The sequence below is a fragment of the Pelecanus crispus genome, chromosome 6, assembly GCF_030463565.1.
Source record: "Pelecanus crispus isolate bPelCri1 chromosome 6, bPelCri1.pri, whole genome shotgun sequence".
Taxonomy (NCBI): Eukaryota; Metazoa; Chordata; class Aves; order Pelecaniformes; family Pelecanidae; genus Pelecanus; species Pelecanus crispus.
The window spans coordinates 35652676-35666201 of NC_134648.1; the positions used below are offsets into that span (position 1 = coordinate 35652676).

Here is a 13526-nt window from a genome sequence, read left to right on the forward strand (position 1 = left end):
TCTTGTGTTTTGACCGTCAAATGGTAGCACTTACTTTTCTCTTTCAGACCGGTTCACATGGAGCTCTTTTGAGATAATCCCTACTATCACATCTCTTGGATGAGATGGTCTCTTCCCCATCAGTGCCCCACATGCCCATTGTTCAGAACATGGGCTGACAGACTGCAACCACAGAAAATGTGTCTTGTCATCAGTTGTGGTGAAATTCATTTCTCTCATATGAGACATCCTCATATCCTGACCCCTTGAGGTCAGAAGGCATTTCCAAAAAGAGTTTTGTTTAGCCTGAATGCCGCTGACTGTGTTGTAGTTTGGACCTCAGTCCTTCCCACACTTCAAACTCATATTATTACTCCAGTGGTGGTGCATAATATCACTAATTACAGAGTGGCTGTGATTTCTATCATTGAGGTGGCTGCAATGATCCTTCTGCCAGAGGCTCTCAAACAGTGGGAGTTTGGGACTGTGCTAGACAGTAGTGTTGCTAAGTAGTGCTTACTTTTATCCTTTCTAGGACCTGTACTTCTGCTGAGACAGGTGATAGCATCATTATTAATCAGAATAATGGGGGGAGGGAAGGTGGGACAGTCACGCAGGGGAGGGAGGTCTGCTTAGCAGCAAGTCGATGAGAGCAGAGGCAGCAGGACAGACACTACTAGGATGTGGTTTATGTGGCTGAGGAGCTCGGCATGCTGTCCCTCAGTGTCTGTCTAAGGGCTGCAGTGTTTGCTGGGGATGGAGTAGACCAGAGGCAGTTGGCCGTACAAGAATGGTCCTTTTTTTCTCAAGCACCTGTCTAGGGATGAGAAGATCAGGAATGCTGTTTTCTGTTCTCCTTCTTATTATGTTAATATGCGTCATCTAACACCACTGGAGTCCCTAGCAATCTGAGCACTTAGCATGCCTTAAAATCAGTTTCAAGGTATTCTAAACCAAACACAAAATGTAGGGGCCTCTCCAGAAAATCAGACATGCTGGAGCTGTGAAGTGACTGTCTCTCTCAGACTCCTTCTGTCATGGGAACACCCTGCAACTTCTTTGGATATTTAGGTACTAATGCTTGTGCTTCACAAGGACAGCGGGTGGAAAGATGATAACCTAACCAGTATTTGAATCTGTGTCATGGTACCTAGCAGCACTGCTTTGGTTCTGAACTGTTGGTTGGTTTCTGGGAAGATTGACTGACTTTTTTTTTTTTTTTTTTTTCCCCTTTCTCTTCCTTCCTGTGTTTTAGACGTTTACAGCATGGTGTAATTCTCACCTCCGCAAGGCTGGGACACAGATTGAGAACATAGAGGAAGATTTCAGGGATGGTCTTAAACTCATGTTACTTCTGGAAGTCATTTCAGGTGAGAGAGGTTCTGTGTGGTGCTCTCAAGTGTCCCGAGTATCTCCGTTCTGAAATCTGTCCTCCCCTTTTCTTGCAGAATAGGGACAGCAAGGGCTGTAATGCTGCAGATTTTGCTGGAATATAAGAACAGCTGCTTTCTGATTCAGAACAAATTTCTCCCTAACGAATATCTTGTCTCCAGCAGTGACCATTAATGTGCTTTTGGAATGTACTCCAAGCCTCATAGCCTGTGCAAGCTGCCCATTACATTCCTGATCCTGCCTCTCTGCTTTCCTCTGCCCATCAGGAATGCACAGCCTCCTGTGAAGGCTCAGGCAACGGCTCTTACTGCTTGGCAGGGCTGACGAAGCAGCTCTGGGAAGAGTGTGGGAATGCTGCACTGGCAAATCGTACCAAAGCCACATGACAGTGGGAATAGGATAGAAGTTGTTGGAAGAGAGGAGTCCAACCAGTAAATCTTCTGTGTCATTCAGTTTCAGCTGTGACTGAAGTTTTTCCATTCTAGTTTCAATCTGAGCTCAGTGCTCAGGCCTTCAGGGAAAAAAAAAATCCCAAAGAAAAGCAAAATCCCAGAAAACCCAGTCTGAAATAAAAACAGTGGCATGAACAAGTTAGGTCAGATTTGTTTTCACTCCCTATCACAATGTCCCACTACTTGACAGATATCTCCCAGGGATTATTTCATATAAGCAATAATCCCTATTGATGTGCTGATGAAATAAATACCTTACTAAACTATTGTGGGAGGCATTGAGGGGGGATAAGACTGTATGTATGAAACTGGGATTGTACGCTCACAGACTTTCTTTTTATGACTTTTGAGCCGGTAATAGCAACCCAGTGACTTTAACTCCTGACCTTCTTGGTATATTTTGCAATAAAATTGCCACAATAGAAGCACTCAGACTGCCTTCCCTCTGCCTTCCCTTCCCTTCCCCTTTGCCAGCTCCTGCAAAGATGCTGTTAGTATATGTGTTTTTCAGAATTTATGAGTATAGCATAATACCTCAGGGTTTTTGCCCATGCTGGTGGTTTGGAGGCACCAGAGTTCAAAATATTATCAGAGCTTTGCAGCACGCGCATTGCTTCTGCAGTGCCTGTAAGAAATGAGGTAGCAGAGTGCTATTGTATTTACGTTCCCTTGCAGAGCAAGGGCTGCAGCCTGGAAGCTAGGGCAGATGGGCCTTGATGGCTTAGCTTCTAATCGCTGAACTGGAAGATAGCGGAGAGAAGCATGGATGAGGCTCGGAGCTAAAGCAGGGACTCTCATATCTCACACTGCTTAATTTCCTTGCCTCATGTCCCACTCTTCCTCTCCTATTGTCCCTTTGGGAGCCTACTGCCAGGGCCTGTTGGACCCCCCTCAGTTTGGGAAGAAGCTAAAGTCTCTGAGCACACTGGTGGTGTGGGCACGGCATTTTGCCGTCTGCTGCAGAGTGGCTCTGTGCCCGCAGCCTGCTGCTAGATGACCAGCGGGCAAAGGCATGGGGAGCAGCGGTGGGCTGCATCTCACCAGAGGCCATGGTCCTTCACATGCTAAGGACTGAGCATCCTTTCCTTAGAGCCAGCAGAAGCTGGAAGCACAGTTCTCCTAGGTACAGTGGCAAAAGAGGAGAAATTTAGCACAGCTGGTTTTTTCCCATTTCATTTCCATCATTGGCGGCTCCATTTCCAGTTGTGAGCCCCACTGTTCTTATGAAGCCTCTGTCCAGCTGCTGGCCCAGCTGCTAGCCCCTTTGGCCCATAGTTGGGGAAGCAGCAGCGCAGCCCAGGAGCCACGTGGGGGTAAGGAGTCTCCTGCTGGTTGGCAAGGGCTTGCCTGTATGTTCCTGCCACGGTTCCCACTGATCACTTGCCAAAAGGGTGAGTCTCCGGATGGCTCTTAGCCCTCCAGTTCCAGCTTCTGGCCTTTCCTTTCAGCTCTTGGCTCACTCCACACCTTCCTCTTCCCGTATCTTGCGGGGCTGCAGAGCTTCTGATGGGAATTTGGCATGGGCAGGGTTGCTCTGTGACAGGCTGATCTTTTCCTCTAATCCAGAGGGTGATGGCTATAAGAGCCTTCAGCCGTGAGAGCGCTGGGCCAGACTGGCCAAGAGCCATGTGGAGCCGAGCACCTCCTCTGCCTGGCCGGGGTGTGTGGGAGTGAGGGAGCGCTATCTCCCTCTGCCCCCGCTGCAGCGGTGGGTGCCGCCACGCTGCCGTGGGAGGAAGGAAGGGAAGCTGCATCAGGGAAGCTGCTGGAGACCCTGGGGTGGGAGAGGGACTGTGCCGCTGGGGCTGTGGGAGACCTGTTTCGGGGCAGACCCTCCCATGTGTCCTTGGGGACACACCGCAGCCGGGCAGGTAGGAAGCAGTTTTCCCATCTGACTCAGCTTCCCAAAGCATGGGAAGCAATGATGTTCTGCAAGAGGAGAGTGCCTCAGTTTTACTCAGATGGGTACCTTCTGGTGGTGAGCTGTGCTGCTGACAGAAGGGTCCCCTTCCAGCCCAGCTAGAGGCCCTCGGTCCCCCAGCCAGAGTGTGGTGGGGGAAGCACCGTGGACAGTCCTGGGCTCATCATGAGTCCTCTCCCGTTGGCCTCTGTGGTGGAAAGTAACAGCTGGGCCCCCCCCAGAAATTGCCACAAAGGATACACTTTCGTTTTTTACTGCATGCATTTCCTTCCCCTGACAAAGCCATTTAAAAAAAATACTACAAGACTGAAAAAGGCTAAGCTCACCTTTAGTACTTTTAAAATAGTTATAAGGCTTTTTTTCTCCCCCTCAAACAGAAGGAATGACTAATTGAAATTTTTCCTAAACAAATTTTCTGTAAACAACTTCTATGACAACACTTCCTTGCATTGTTTGGCTTTTAAAGTACAGCCTTGGGCTAGTACATGAGAATCGGAGAATGGAAGCAAGTAGGCCATTTTCATTGTCCCAGTTGGGAGAAGTACTGAGAAATAAAGCAATGATGCAAATAGCTGAAAGTAGAACATATTTCTAGCAGGCTTCCCTTTTAACAGTCTACATCATTAATAATGTGTGGCATGGAACCAGATGATGCTTTTCTCTGGAAATCTAGATTAGTAATGAAGTCCAAGTCTGAAGGAAATAGCCATTGGGTTTGGGGACTTTTTAAGTTCCAAAAAAAAAAAATATTCTAAAACAAATATCCTATTGTGGTATTTGAGAGAGGGAGACTGCATTTTTGCAATCACCATCAACTGCTTGAGGATCACATTGCTGTCAGAGGGAACAATCCTGCTTTCCCCAGCCTCAGGGAGAGCAGTTCAGGTGCTCTCCCTTGTGTTGGCAAAGCACATCATGTGGCCGCAAGGTGACTTGGATCAGCTTGCTGTTCCAGCTGAAACCTAATCTCTTGTCCTTATTTTTCTTTTTGCAAGGCTAGTTTACAGTCACATCAGCTGAAGAAAATGGTTATTTTTTAGCTGGCTCAACCCATTTGTTGACATTGTCTGCTTAAGTCTATTGTGAAACTACATGTAAAAGTGTCATTGTGAAACTGTCACAAAAAATGCTTCCATTTGTATTTAGAATGACTAGCATTATCCAAATGAAAAAAGAAAGCAATGTACCATGACGTGTACTTGAGGCTCCATTAAAGCAAAAGAGATTTTTTTTAATCCTGGGATGGAGGTAGTACCATAAATACATCTTTTTACTTAAATTGTCAGACATCAGTGTTTCATTTTGAAAGTGAATCTGGTTTTATCCTTAAGCTTGAGAGCTAATGACACCAGCCTACGGTAATCACTGAAATACTTTTAAAGGATTTTCATTTCCAGACTTTTTTCTTTGTAGGGCATGGCTATGGAGCCATGCTATTTTTTTCCCCTTTTAGCTTTTTCTCACTCCTTTGTTAGGAAACAAGCCATCCAGTTTTAGCATGAAAAACAGTTCTTTAAAAAGGACTTTTCTTGCCCACCCTTAAGCCTCAAATAAAGGTTTTGAGTCAGCTTGCATTGACTTAAATATTCAGGTTCAAGATACAGCAGGAGACTTTCAGAACTGAATAGGTCAGGTGAGTAATTACTTGCCTAGACTTGCCCATTTGATCTCTTTTTAATTATCTCATAACTTTTTTTTCAAAGTGCAAAACCTGCTTGCAGTTTTTTTAGATCTTTTTTGTATTCTGGAGCTTGTGATCTGAAAGCAGCTGTTCTGCTCATTTTTTGGTGTTTTGTGTCACAGGTGGTTCCTGATGTCCCATCTAATTATATTTCTAGCAGAGGTTCCTCTGAAAAGTCCATTTGTCTGTCCAAGCTTTATTTTGCTTACTCTGCGTGTTGGGTTAGTGTTCGTAAACGTAAGCTGTGAGCATAGTTACAGGCAGCTATCAGAAGGGCATGACTGCACTTAATGCACCTCTTTCAAATAAATAAGGTCAAGAAAGTGCTTTTCCAAATCTTCCAGCTTTGTTCCAGTCAGGAGCTGGCGTTTGCCCTAAGACTCATTTCTATCAGAGGTTTACCTGCTCTTACCTTGGAGCTAGACTGCTTCCCTCTCTCTGCCTCATTATAAACATTTAAAATTCATACCGCTGTGTAAGAGACCATTGCATAGAGTTTAGAAATAGATCAAACACTTAATGGAAAAGAGTTGAGATGACAATCCTTACAGTTATAAAGCCACTTGTCAAAGAAGTGATTTTATTTCCTGATACAGGCAGTTGTCACCGTTCAGTGGAGAGACTAGAGAGGTAGGAGGTCTGTATCCTGGCTGGGGAAAAGAAAAGGTAAAATACAAGATCACCCTCATACTTGACTGTAGGGAGTTCCAAGGAGGAGAGATTTGCTTTGTAAATTGGGTGTTGTAAATGCTGGAGGGGACCTCCTCACCTGTCTTCATGGGGGAAGGAAGTTTGTGCCATTTCCAGGCATCGTTATCTGCGGTTAATGGTACTGCCTAGCTCAGTGTGGTTTTGAAGGACCTTTTCACCTCTGATACAAACCTGCTGTGGAAAGGACTCGCAACTGCCTACAGTTCCTCTGTTATTAAATTATCTGGGATGCAACAAAAAGATACTTTTCTGTTTGATGCTTTCTAGGTGTACTTAACGGTGAGTGTGGCTGTCTTGCATTCACTGTTGAGAAAGGATGCAGGGAGGTCTATCCTCTGCCGGGCTGAGCAGTGGGAGCCACCAGCATGGGGAAACACCCACCAGGGAAGCAAGGTTTCAGAATTGTTTTCTAATACTTTTTTTCCCCTCTTTTCTTATTAGGTGAACGTTTGGCTAAGCCTGAAAGAGGCAAAATGCGAGTACACAAAATATCCAATGTGAACAAGGCCTTGGATTTCATTGCCAGCAAAGGAGTCAAACTAGTATCTATTGGAGCAGAAGGTAAAGAAAACAGCTGATTTATCTGGGCTCAAGCTGTGCTTAGCTGTTGCCTTTCTCTCACGGCTGCATGTCATTTCCCTTTGCGCCTCCCTAGCCCTACCATGTCCTTGTAGAATAAGCCATGGAGGAAAAAAGGGGATATATTAGGCCTTTACTCTGGATTTAAATCCCACCTTCATACCAAGCTGCCAAACCTGATTCCCACTTGGCCTTATTGGTCAGGTCCTCCTGCTTTTCTCCTCGTTGTCATGAGTTAAGGAAAACATTGAGCAGTGGCAGAAACAAATTAATTGGAATGTTTGTTTCCCAAATGAAGAAAAATCTCAATTGAAGTATAGCAGCTGCTTGTATTTAGCTTGTTGCAGAACTGCTGGGAAAGATCCCCTAGTGCTGTAGGACATCCCATGGGTCAAAACCAAGTGCAGTCCCCAGCACAGGTCAAGGACCCCAGATGCTCCAATTTTCAGGGCTTCCAGGCTTCTTTTTGTGCACCCCAGAAAGCTGGGTGCTCTGGCTGGAAGCCTGTATATCGTTGTGTAGAGACCATAGTGGGCAGCACCAGGGATGGTCTCAAGATGAACTTGTGGATCATGCAGACAGCAGGGAGTTGTGTAGGATTTTTGTCTTTTCAGCAAAGATGGTGGGTGTTTTGCAGATATGTCACCTAAGACCCAGAAGGGCTTGCAGGTTAGTAAGATAGTTTGCTCTTTAATAAACCTTAACAACTTGTCGTCTTATCCAGATTGTGTTTTCATGACACTTGTTTTCCTCTGCTCTGGACCTGTGTGTGAGTCCTGCCCATGGACTCATGTTGTCAGTGTTGCTGTGGAGACACGCTGCTTCTGTGGTATTTCTAGGTTTGTCTTTACAGTGACCACGAAAAATGAGGGAAGTTTGTTATCTCCATCTTACAGATGGAAATATGTGGTTTCTCCAGGGAAACTCATGACAGAGCCAGGAAATGAGCCTGTGATACAGTTCTGGATGAGCACTCCTCGTCTGGGAGAGTCATGGGGCTGCGGGGCTGAGCCCTGCCTATCTTAGCCCAGGAGGTCAGAGCAATGTTGGCATGCTGTCCCAAATTTTGGCCTTTCAGGCATGTTCTTGAGGACATCTCCAAGACATGTGCCCATCCTATGGTCCACTTGTTCTGCGTCAGATCAGGCAGGATACCTCAGCTGCTGCAGGTGCTTACGTTTGCCTTACTGAGACCTTTACCTCAATGTACTGCTTTAACTTTATGGAGACTTTGGAACAATTTGAAACTAGTATGCAGGGATATTGTAGACACTTCTTTACTGCGGTTGGTATTTAAGAGCAAAACATAAGACATGAATGGCTCAATGATATAGATATTTTGTGTGCAAAACTTTTGCTCAATTTTCTCAGCTTTTCCCACAGGAGCAGCCTGAGGGTGTTGCTGGCCCTGAGTACTGTTTATGTAGCACAATGCATATCTAAGGTCATTTTGTGCCCTTACAAAAAAGACTGATGCATCCAGTGTGTGTTACAGTAGCCCATATCAGTATGGGACCCTTTTCAAACTGGAAGTTTGACCTGGAGCCAGAGGTCTTCTGCCTTAAGACAGGTCCTGCTGTCATTTGGATCTCAGACAGGTATTTGGATCCTTCTGGGAGTCTAAAGCATGCATAAAATCTTCCCTTGTCTATTCCTGGTTTTTTCCTGGTTCTGCTCTCCCTGGCACTAGTTTGCCTTTTCCTCTCCTTCCACTGGATTTTTATTTTTTGATCTCTGCCTCTGAATCAGCTGTGACTGTACCCTCACAGCACTTAGAAATCATTTGCAAGTAAAATGATCTGTGACCAAAGATCTCCAGGGCCCAGTTATTCAGTATGGATTAATGGCAGCTACCCTGTTCAGAAATAGGCTGAGGTGCCATTTTGTGACAGAAGTTATGATTTATATCAGTCTGAACAGTGATCCTGACCTCCCCTGCCAAATGTTCCTGGCTGTCCTTTGTCCTGGTGCCCATGCAGCCATGTGGTGAACCCATATGGGTTTCTTTATACTACCAAAGGTAGCATGGCACTGAAGTTTAGACCAAGGTTAGCTTTGATTTTTATATGGAGTACTTCAGCCTGTGCTGTGATGCCAGCTCAGTGTGATCACAGTATCAGCTCCCCCACCCCATTGCCTGCCCACATGCACCCAGACCTCTGGTTGTCACCAGGAAACCTGGCCTTCTGCAGGGGCTTCTGCCCAGTCCATCCAGGTGCTTGGTGTACAGTAAATTACACATCAGCTATAAAAATGGACTTTTACTTTGAACAGCACAGCAGTAACTCTGTCCATGGAAGGGATCATAAACTTTCCTGGAGCATGAATTTTAAGGGCTTACTTTCAAACTTTAAGAAGAAACCATGCAACAGCAAAGTAGAAGATAAAAGCCAACAAGGCAGTCATAATACTGTACCAAGAAAATGAGCTGTAAATGCCTCAGTCAGGTTGGACTGATCTAGGAAGTTTTCCAGGTGGCTTTTCTCCCAGGGGAGGAAACCACCATCTAGTAGCAGTGTGGTGGTATGGGCTAGGGCAGCACTCTCCTCACCTTCAGGTGGCTTGCTCCAGCTCTGGGTATCTGCTGGTCAGCAGGGTCCTGTGTGAAAGGTCTGCAGCCCAGCTGTAGTTCTCTGTATACATTAGATAAATGGCATTGGCCATCAATGTCCTGGCTTTTTTTTTTTTTGGTGGTTAAAAAATAAGCTCCAGAAAGAATCCCAAGGAGACTCTCAGGTCGGCTTAAGCCTTGTGAAACCTTGTGTTTAATCAACTTAAAGCCAGCAAAAATGTTTTCCTGGCATTTATCTCGCATTTCATCGAATAAAGATCCCTCTCTGCTGTTTACAAGCCAAACTCTGGAGCTATGTCCCAGTGAATGAGAACCAGTGGAAGAGAACTTCCTACACACAGCATGAGTGCAGGACATATTCCATGTCCACATTAAATGGAGGGTGAACTAAGCAAATAGAATAAGCAATGAGGGTTAAGAGCAGCTTTTTACAACTATCTTTGACTGTTAACAATTCAAGATGATTCTAAACGTCTTTTTTTAGCCAGTCTGTAGAATCAAAGCAGTTGTGGATACAGCAGATCTGTGTAAAACTGGATCAAGGAAGGCTCTAGCCTGGTGCAGCTTCCAAATGGTTTTTCATCTGCTTTTAAATCTCACTGTCATCTGACACCTCAGGAGCCTTCTTTTGCTGTAATAGATTCCATACTGGTGTCAAATGCTCCTGGGATTTAACAGATTGAATAGGTCAAGTATGTGACCCTAAGACTGTTTTATTTGCACCTCTAATCTGCATAGAAAGTTGCTTGCTTAGACAGATGTGGCTCAGTTCAGCATAGAAGTAATATTGGATGAACTGATCCCTAGTCTCACCTGTGCAAGTGAAAGGAGAAATTAAGCTTAGAGATTTCAACAATTGCAGAAGTCCTATCTGAGCAAAATACCTACTGAAGCACCAGGCAGAGTAAGCATACATTTGACAGTGGAAAGAGGGGAAAATAAGGTCTCTCCATGTCAGTGAGTGAAACATAGCATTATATTTGTCCCTATGTCCTGCCTACTCACAATTAGGGAGCTGAGATGTACACCCCCATCATCAACGCCAGCCATCTGTCCTAAATCTGGCTCGACCATCATTAGCAACATGCTTTCTGAAGACAGGGGCATCGATGCTTGTCCTGCTTCATTTGGCTTTTGTTAGGATAAACAAAATATAGAGCAGCCTTTATTTTATGTCACCATTGTTGCTCTATGTCTCCAATTCCCAGATCATAATGCTGCTATCCTGCCAGTTGTTCATCCTCTGCAACTCCTTCTCTCTATGGGGTAACCAGAGGCTGTGTTCTCATGGGCAACTCAAAAGTAGCTAGGGCGGGGGTAACAGTTTCTGTAGCATTGATTCTGCTTCTAACTGCCCAGGCCAGGGTAGAAAAGTAAACTTAATAATTTTTGCATTTTTCAAAATTAGTTCACGCATTTAAAAAAGGTGGTGGCATTTTAAAAGCCACAACTGTGTAGCCAGCCAGTCTTGTTCCTAAAGACTGGGTATTTGTCAGGCTCTTAATTGTCTGTCAAACAAATGGATGAGAGTACTGTGGTTTTTGCATATTTTGTTCGTGGTATTTGGTACCATAATGGGAGCTGGGTGGAAGCATATTCACTGGTGCAAAAAATTTCCTTCCAGTGGATGCAGATGCCTCATCAGCTTTAGCCAGCAACTGATCCACCCCCAAGTTGAACGTAAATCACATTAATAACATGTACTTGCTGCTGCTGTTCAGACAACAGCTGCTGGTGGTGGAGGAAGTGCAGGCAATGCTTGCCAGAGGTCCTGCCTAGGAAGAGCGCTTGGAAAGCACAGTCGGGCAGAAGATACTGTCTGATTATTAGCCTTTTAATATGTGAACTGTTCTCACATTACTGAGCCTTACTTATATCAGCAGGGAACAAACACAGTGTCTTTAATTAAACATTAGATTGTTCTAGCTTTGTAGTGTTATGTTCAACTTTTCACAATTCCTGTGGAGTTTCTTTCTCTTTGTCATCAGGAAGCAGAAGGGTTCATGCAAACCTGTTTTGCAGCCGTGTTTTTCGCTTTTGTTTCTTGGCCATATTCCACTATATTAGAAAGAAACTGGCAGCAGCTGAAAAGCGCTGAAGGGATCCTAAAGGAAAAGGAGGTTGGCATTGGGGAATGCAGGGGTGGAAAACCGAGTGAGTGAGGGCCAAAGAGTGTATGGCCTTTCTGATCGGGCTGGCTGACTTTGTAACCAGGCTGCCAGGAGAAGTTTTTTAGCCCTGGAAATGAAAAATGCGTGCCCACTTCTAACAAATAATAACAGTTTTGTCAACTCTATTTAAAAGGAAAAAAAGAAGAAAAGGACTGGGGATGGTGTGGTTGGATAAATCTGCATCCCGGGATGGATCAGTCACTAATCTCACTGACACCAGTATCTGCTTTGTAGGTTGGTGGGTTTTCTCTGTGTCAAGAAAAGGCAAAATGATGTGTAGAGATAAAGTGGTGGAAATATTCTGGGCTTCTTCCAGAGCAGCTTTGCTTTGGTGCACTGCTAAGGAAGAATCAGACATGGGAGTATGGAGCACACATCTTCCTTTTTAAATGAGTAATGCAATGAAGAGGGCGGGGGGAGAAGAGATGCCTTCCACCTTAACTCCATGAGCTAACTTTATGAAACTGGAATTTGAGAACGTGACCAAAGCATAGTCCTGAGTTCTAATGCCACATTAGCAACTTAACGCCATCTGGTTTTATATAAGTATCTTGACCTTTATTTCCAATTAAAATCCATGGAACAGTAACATTAATTACCTGTTTCAGCTCACTGATTGATTTATTAGCGTTCATAAAGCGTTTTCAACATTAAAGTATTGCCATCAGATTTTAATCTAGTCCATTAAAATAAAGAGCTCAATTTAGTTTCAGATCTTAAATATACCCTAGAGTCCTCCTGCCAACTGCTGTGGTTTTTACAAGCATTGGGTTTTTTTTCTTTTTGAAAATCCCCACAAATATCTATCACATGAACAAAACAACTTTATATTTTAGCTGTAGTATTTCAGGTATTTGTAACAATATTAAGAATTTTCCTTTAAGTTGACGGCGGTGCTTTATTGGAGGGGTGGAGAATGCAAAAAGGACAGAGCTGAATATACTTGCCGTCACATGACATTGTCTTACACCAGCCTAGCGGACAACCCCCTGACCCTAAAACACCTGTAAAAAATGAATTTGTGAGAAAACTGTCAACAGGCAAACATAGTTTTTTCATGCCAGCAACAATAACTGTAGTTCTTTCATACTGCAGTGAAAAGTTGTTGGCTATTTAATTCTGGGCAAGCTGATGCCCCCCCAAGATATCTGTGTGCACTCTTAAGCGCAGAAAGGAGTGGACACAGGGGTTTACTGCAGTAGAACAAGGTGGCATGTCTTGTTTTCGATCTTTTAAATCTGTAAATCCCTAATGCAGATGTATGTCAAAGCACAGGGGAGATTATCCTTCTAATTTACAGTTCACCACGTGTATCACTAAATCACAAGCTTTCAGGAATTTGGACCAGATGGACATGGTTTCTGAAACAATGTGTTTGGGGTGCATGCTGCTTGTCTGTTGGTTTTCAATACACCAAGGTTCACATTTTGAAAATTTTGCATAAGAGGAAAAGCTTTTTTTAACGGCTTAAAAGGAAAATTTCAAATATTGTTACTTTTGTGACAGGATCCAGACAGGTGGCAGTTGCCTATACTACAAATTTCTACTTGCCCCAGACCATGATGTGTTCCTGCTGGGCAGCTTCATGGAAGCAGTGACACAGAGGTGTCTACAGTAGTACAAAACCTGCCAGAGAATGAGTAGGAGAAGGCAGCTCAGTTAGTTTCACTATCCAAAAAAGTGAAGGCTGTAAATCGTATGAAGTGTGTGTTCTGTGCAGAACTTTTGTAGATGCTGAGGATCAGCACTTGAGACCCAGCTGCTCACCGTTTGGACTGTTTGGCACTAATCTATACATGATAGAAGCCCCTTTCTGGGCCAGCACCTCCCCCAAGAACCTTGATCCCCCATCCTAAACAGATCATACCTCACACATGCAAACAGTTGCTTTCTAAAACCTCCAAGTTGTTGACCCTTGCTGATTTATATTGCGGAGTCCAATGAGCAATAAAGCACAATCTGCTTAATTTCTTAGTTTATGTTATGGTCTGCTCAGGCTGGTCAGCCTGAGTCTTTGCTTCCTCTTCAAGCAGGATGCACGTACTTTGAGGAATGCTCTGTTGCGTCT

At 44.4% G+C, this 13526-nt stretch overlaps 1 protein-coding gene across 13 annotated transcripts in view; it reads left to right on the plus strand.

The window, feature by feature from the left end:
* Positions 1 to 13526, plus strand: part of ACTN1 (actinin alpha 1) — a 90818-nt gene that overhangs the window by 41882 nt on the left and 35410 nt on the right. For all 13 annotated transcript variants that reach the window (XM_075712613.1, XM_075712615.1, XM_075712610.1 and 10 more), the window contains exons 2-3: positions 1235 to 1349; positions 6578 to 6697. In XM_075712613.1, the coding sequence (XP_075568728.1) occupies positions 1235 to 1349; positions 6578 to 6697 (235 nt within the window). The remainder of the gene's footprint in view (positions 1 to 1234; positions 1350 to 6577; positions 6698 to 13526) is intronic.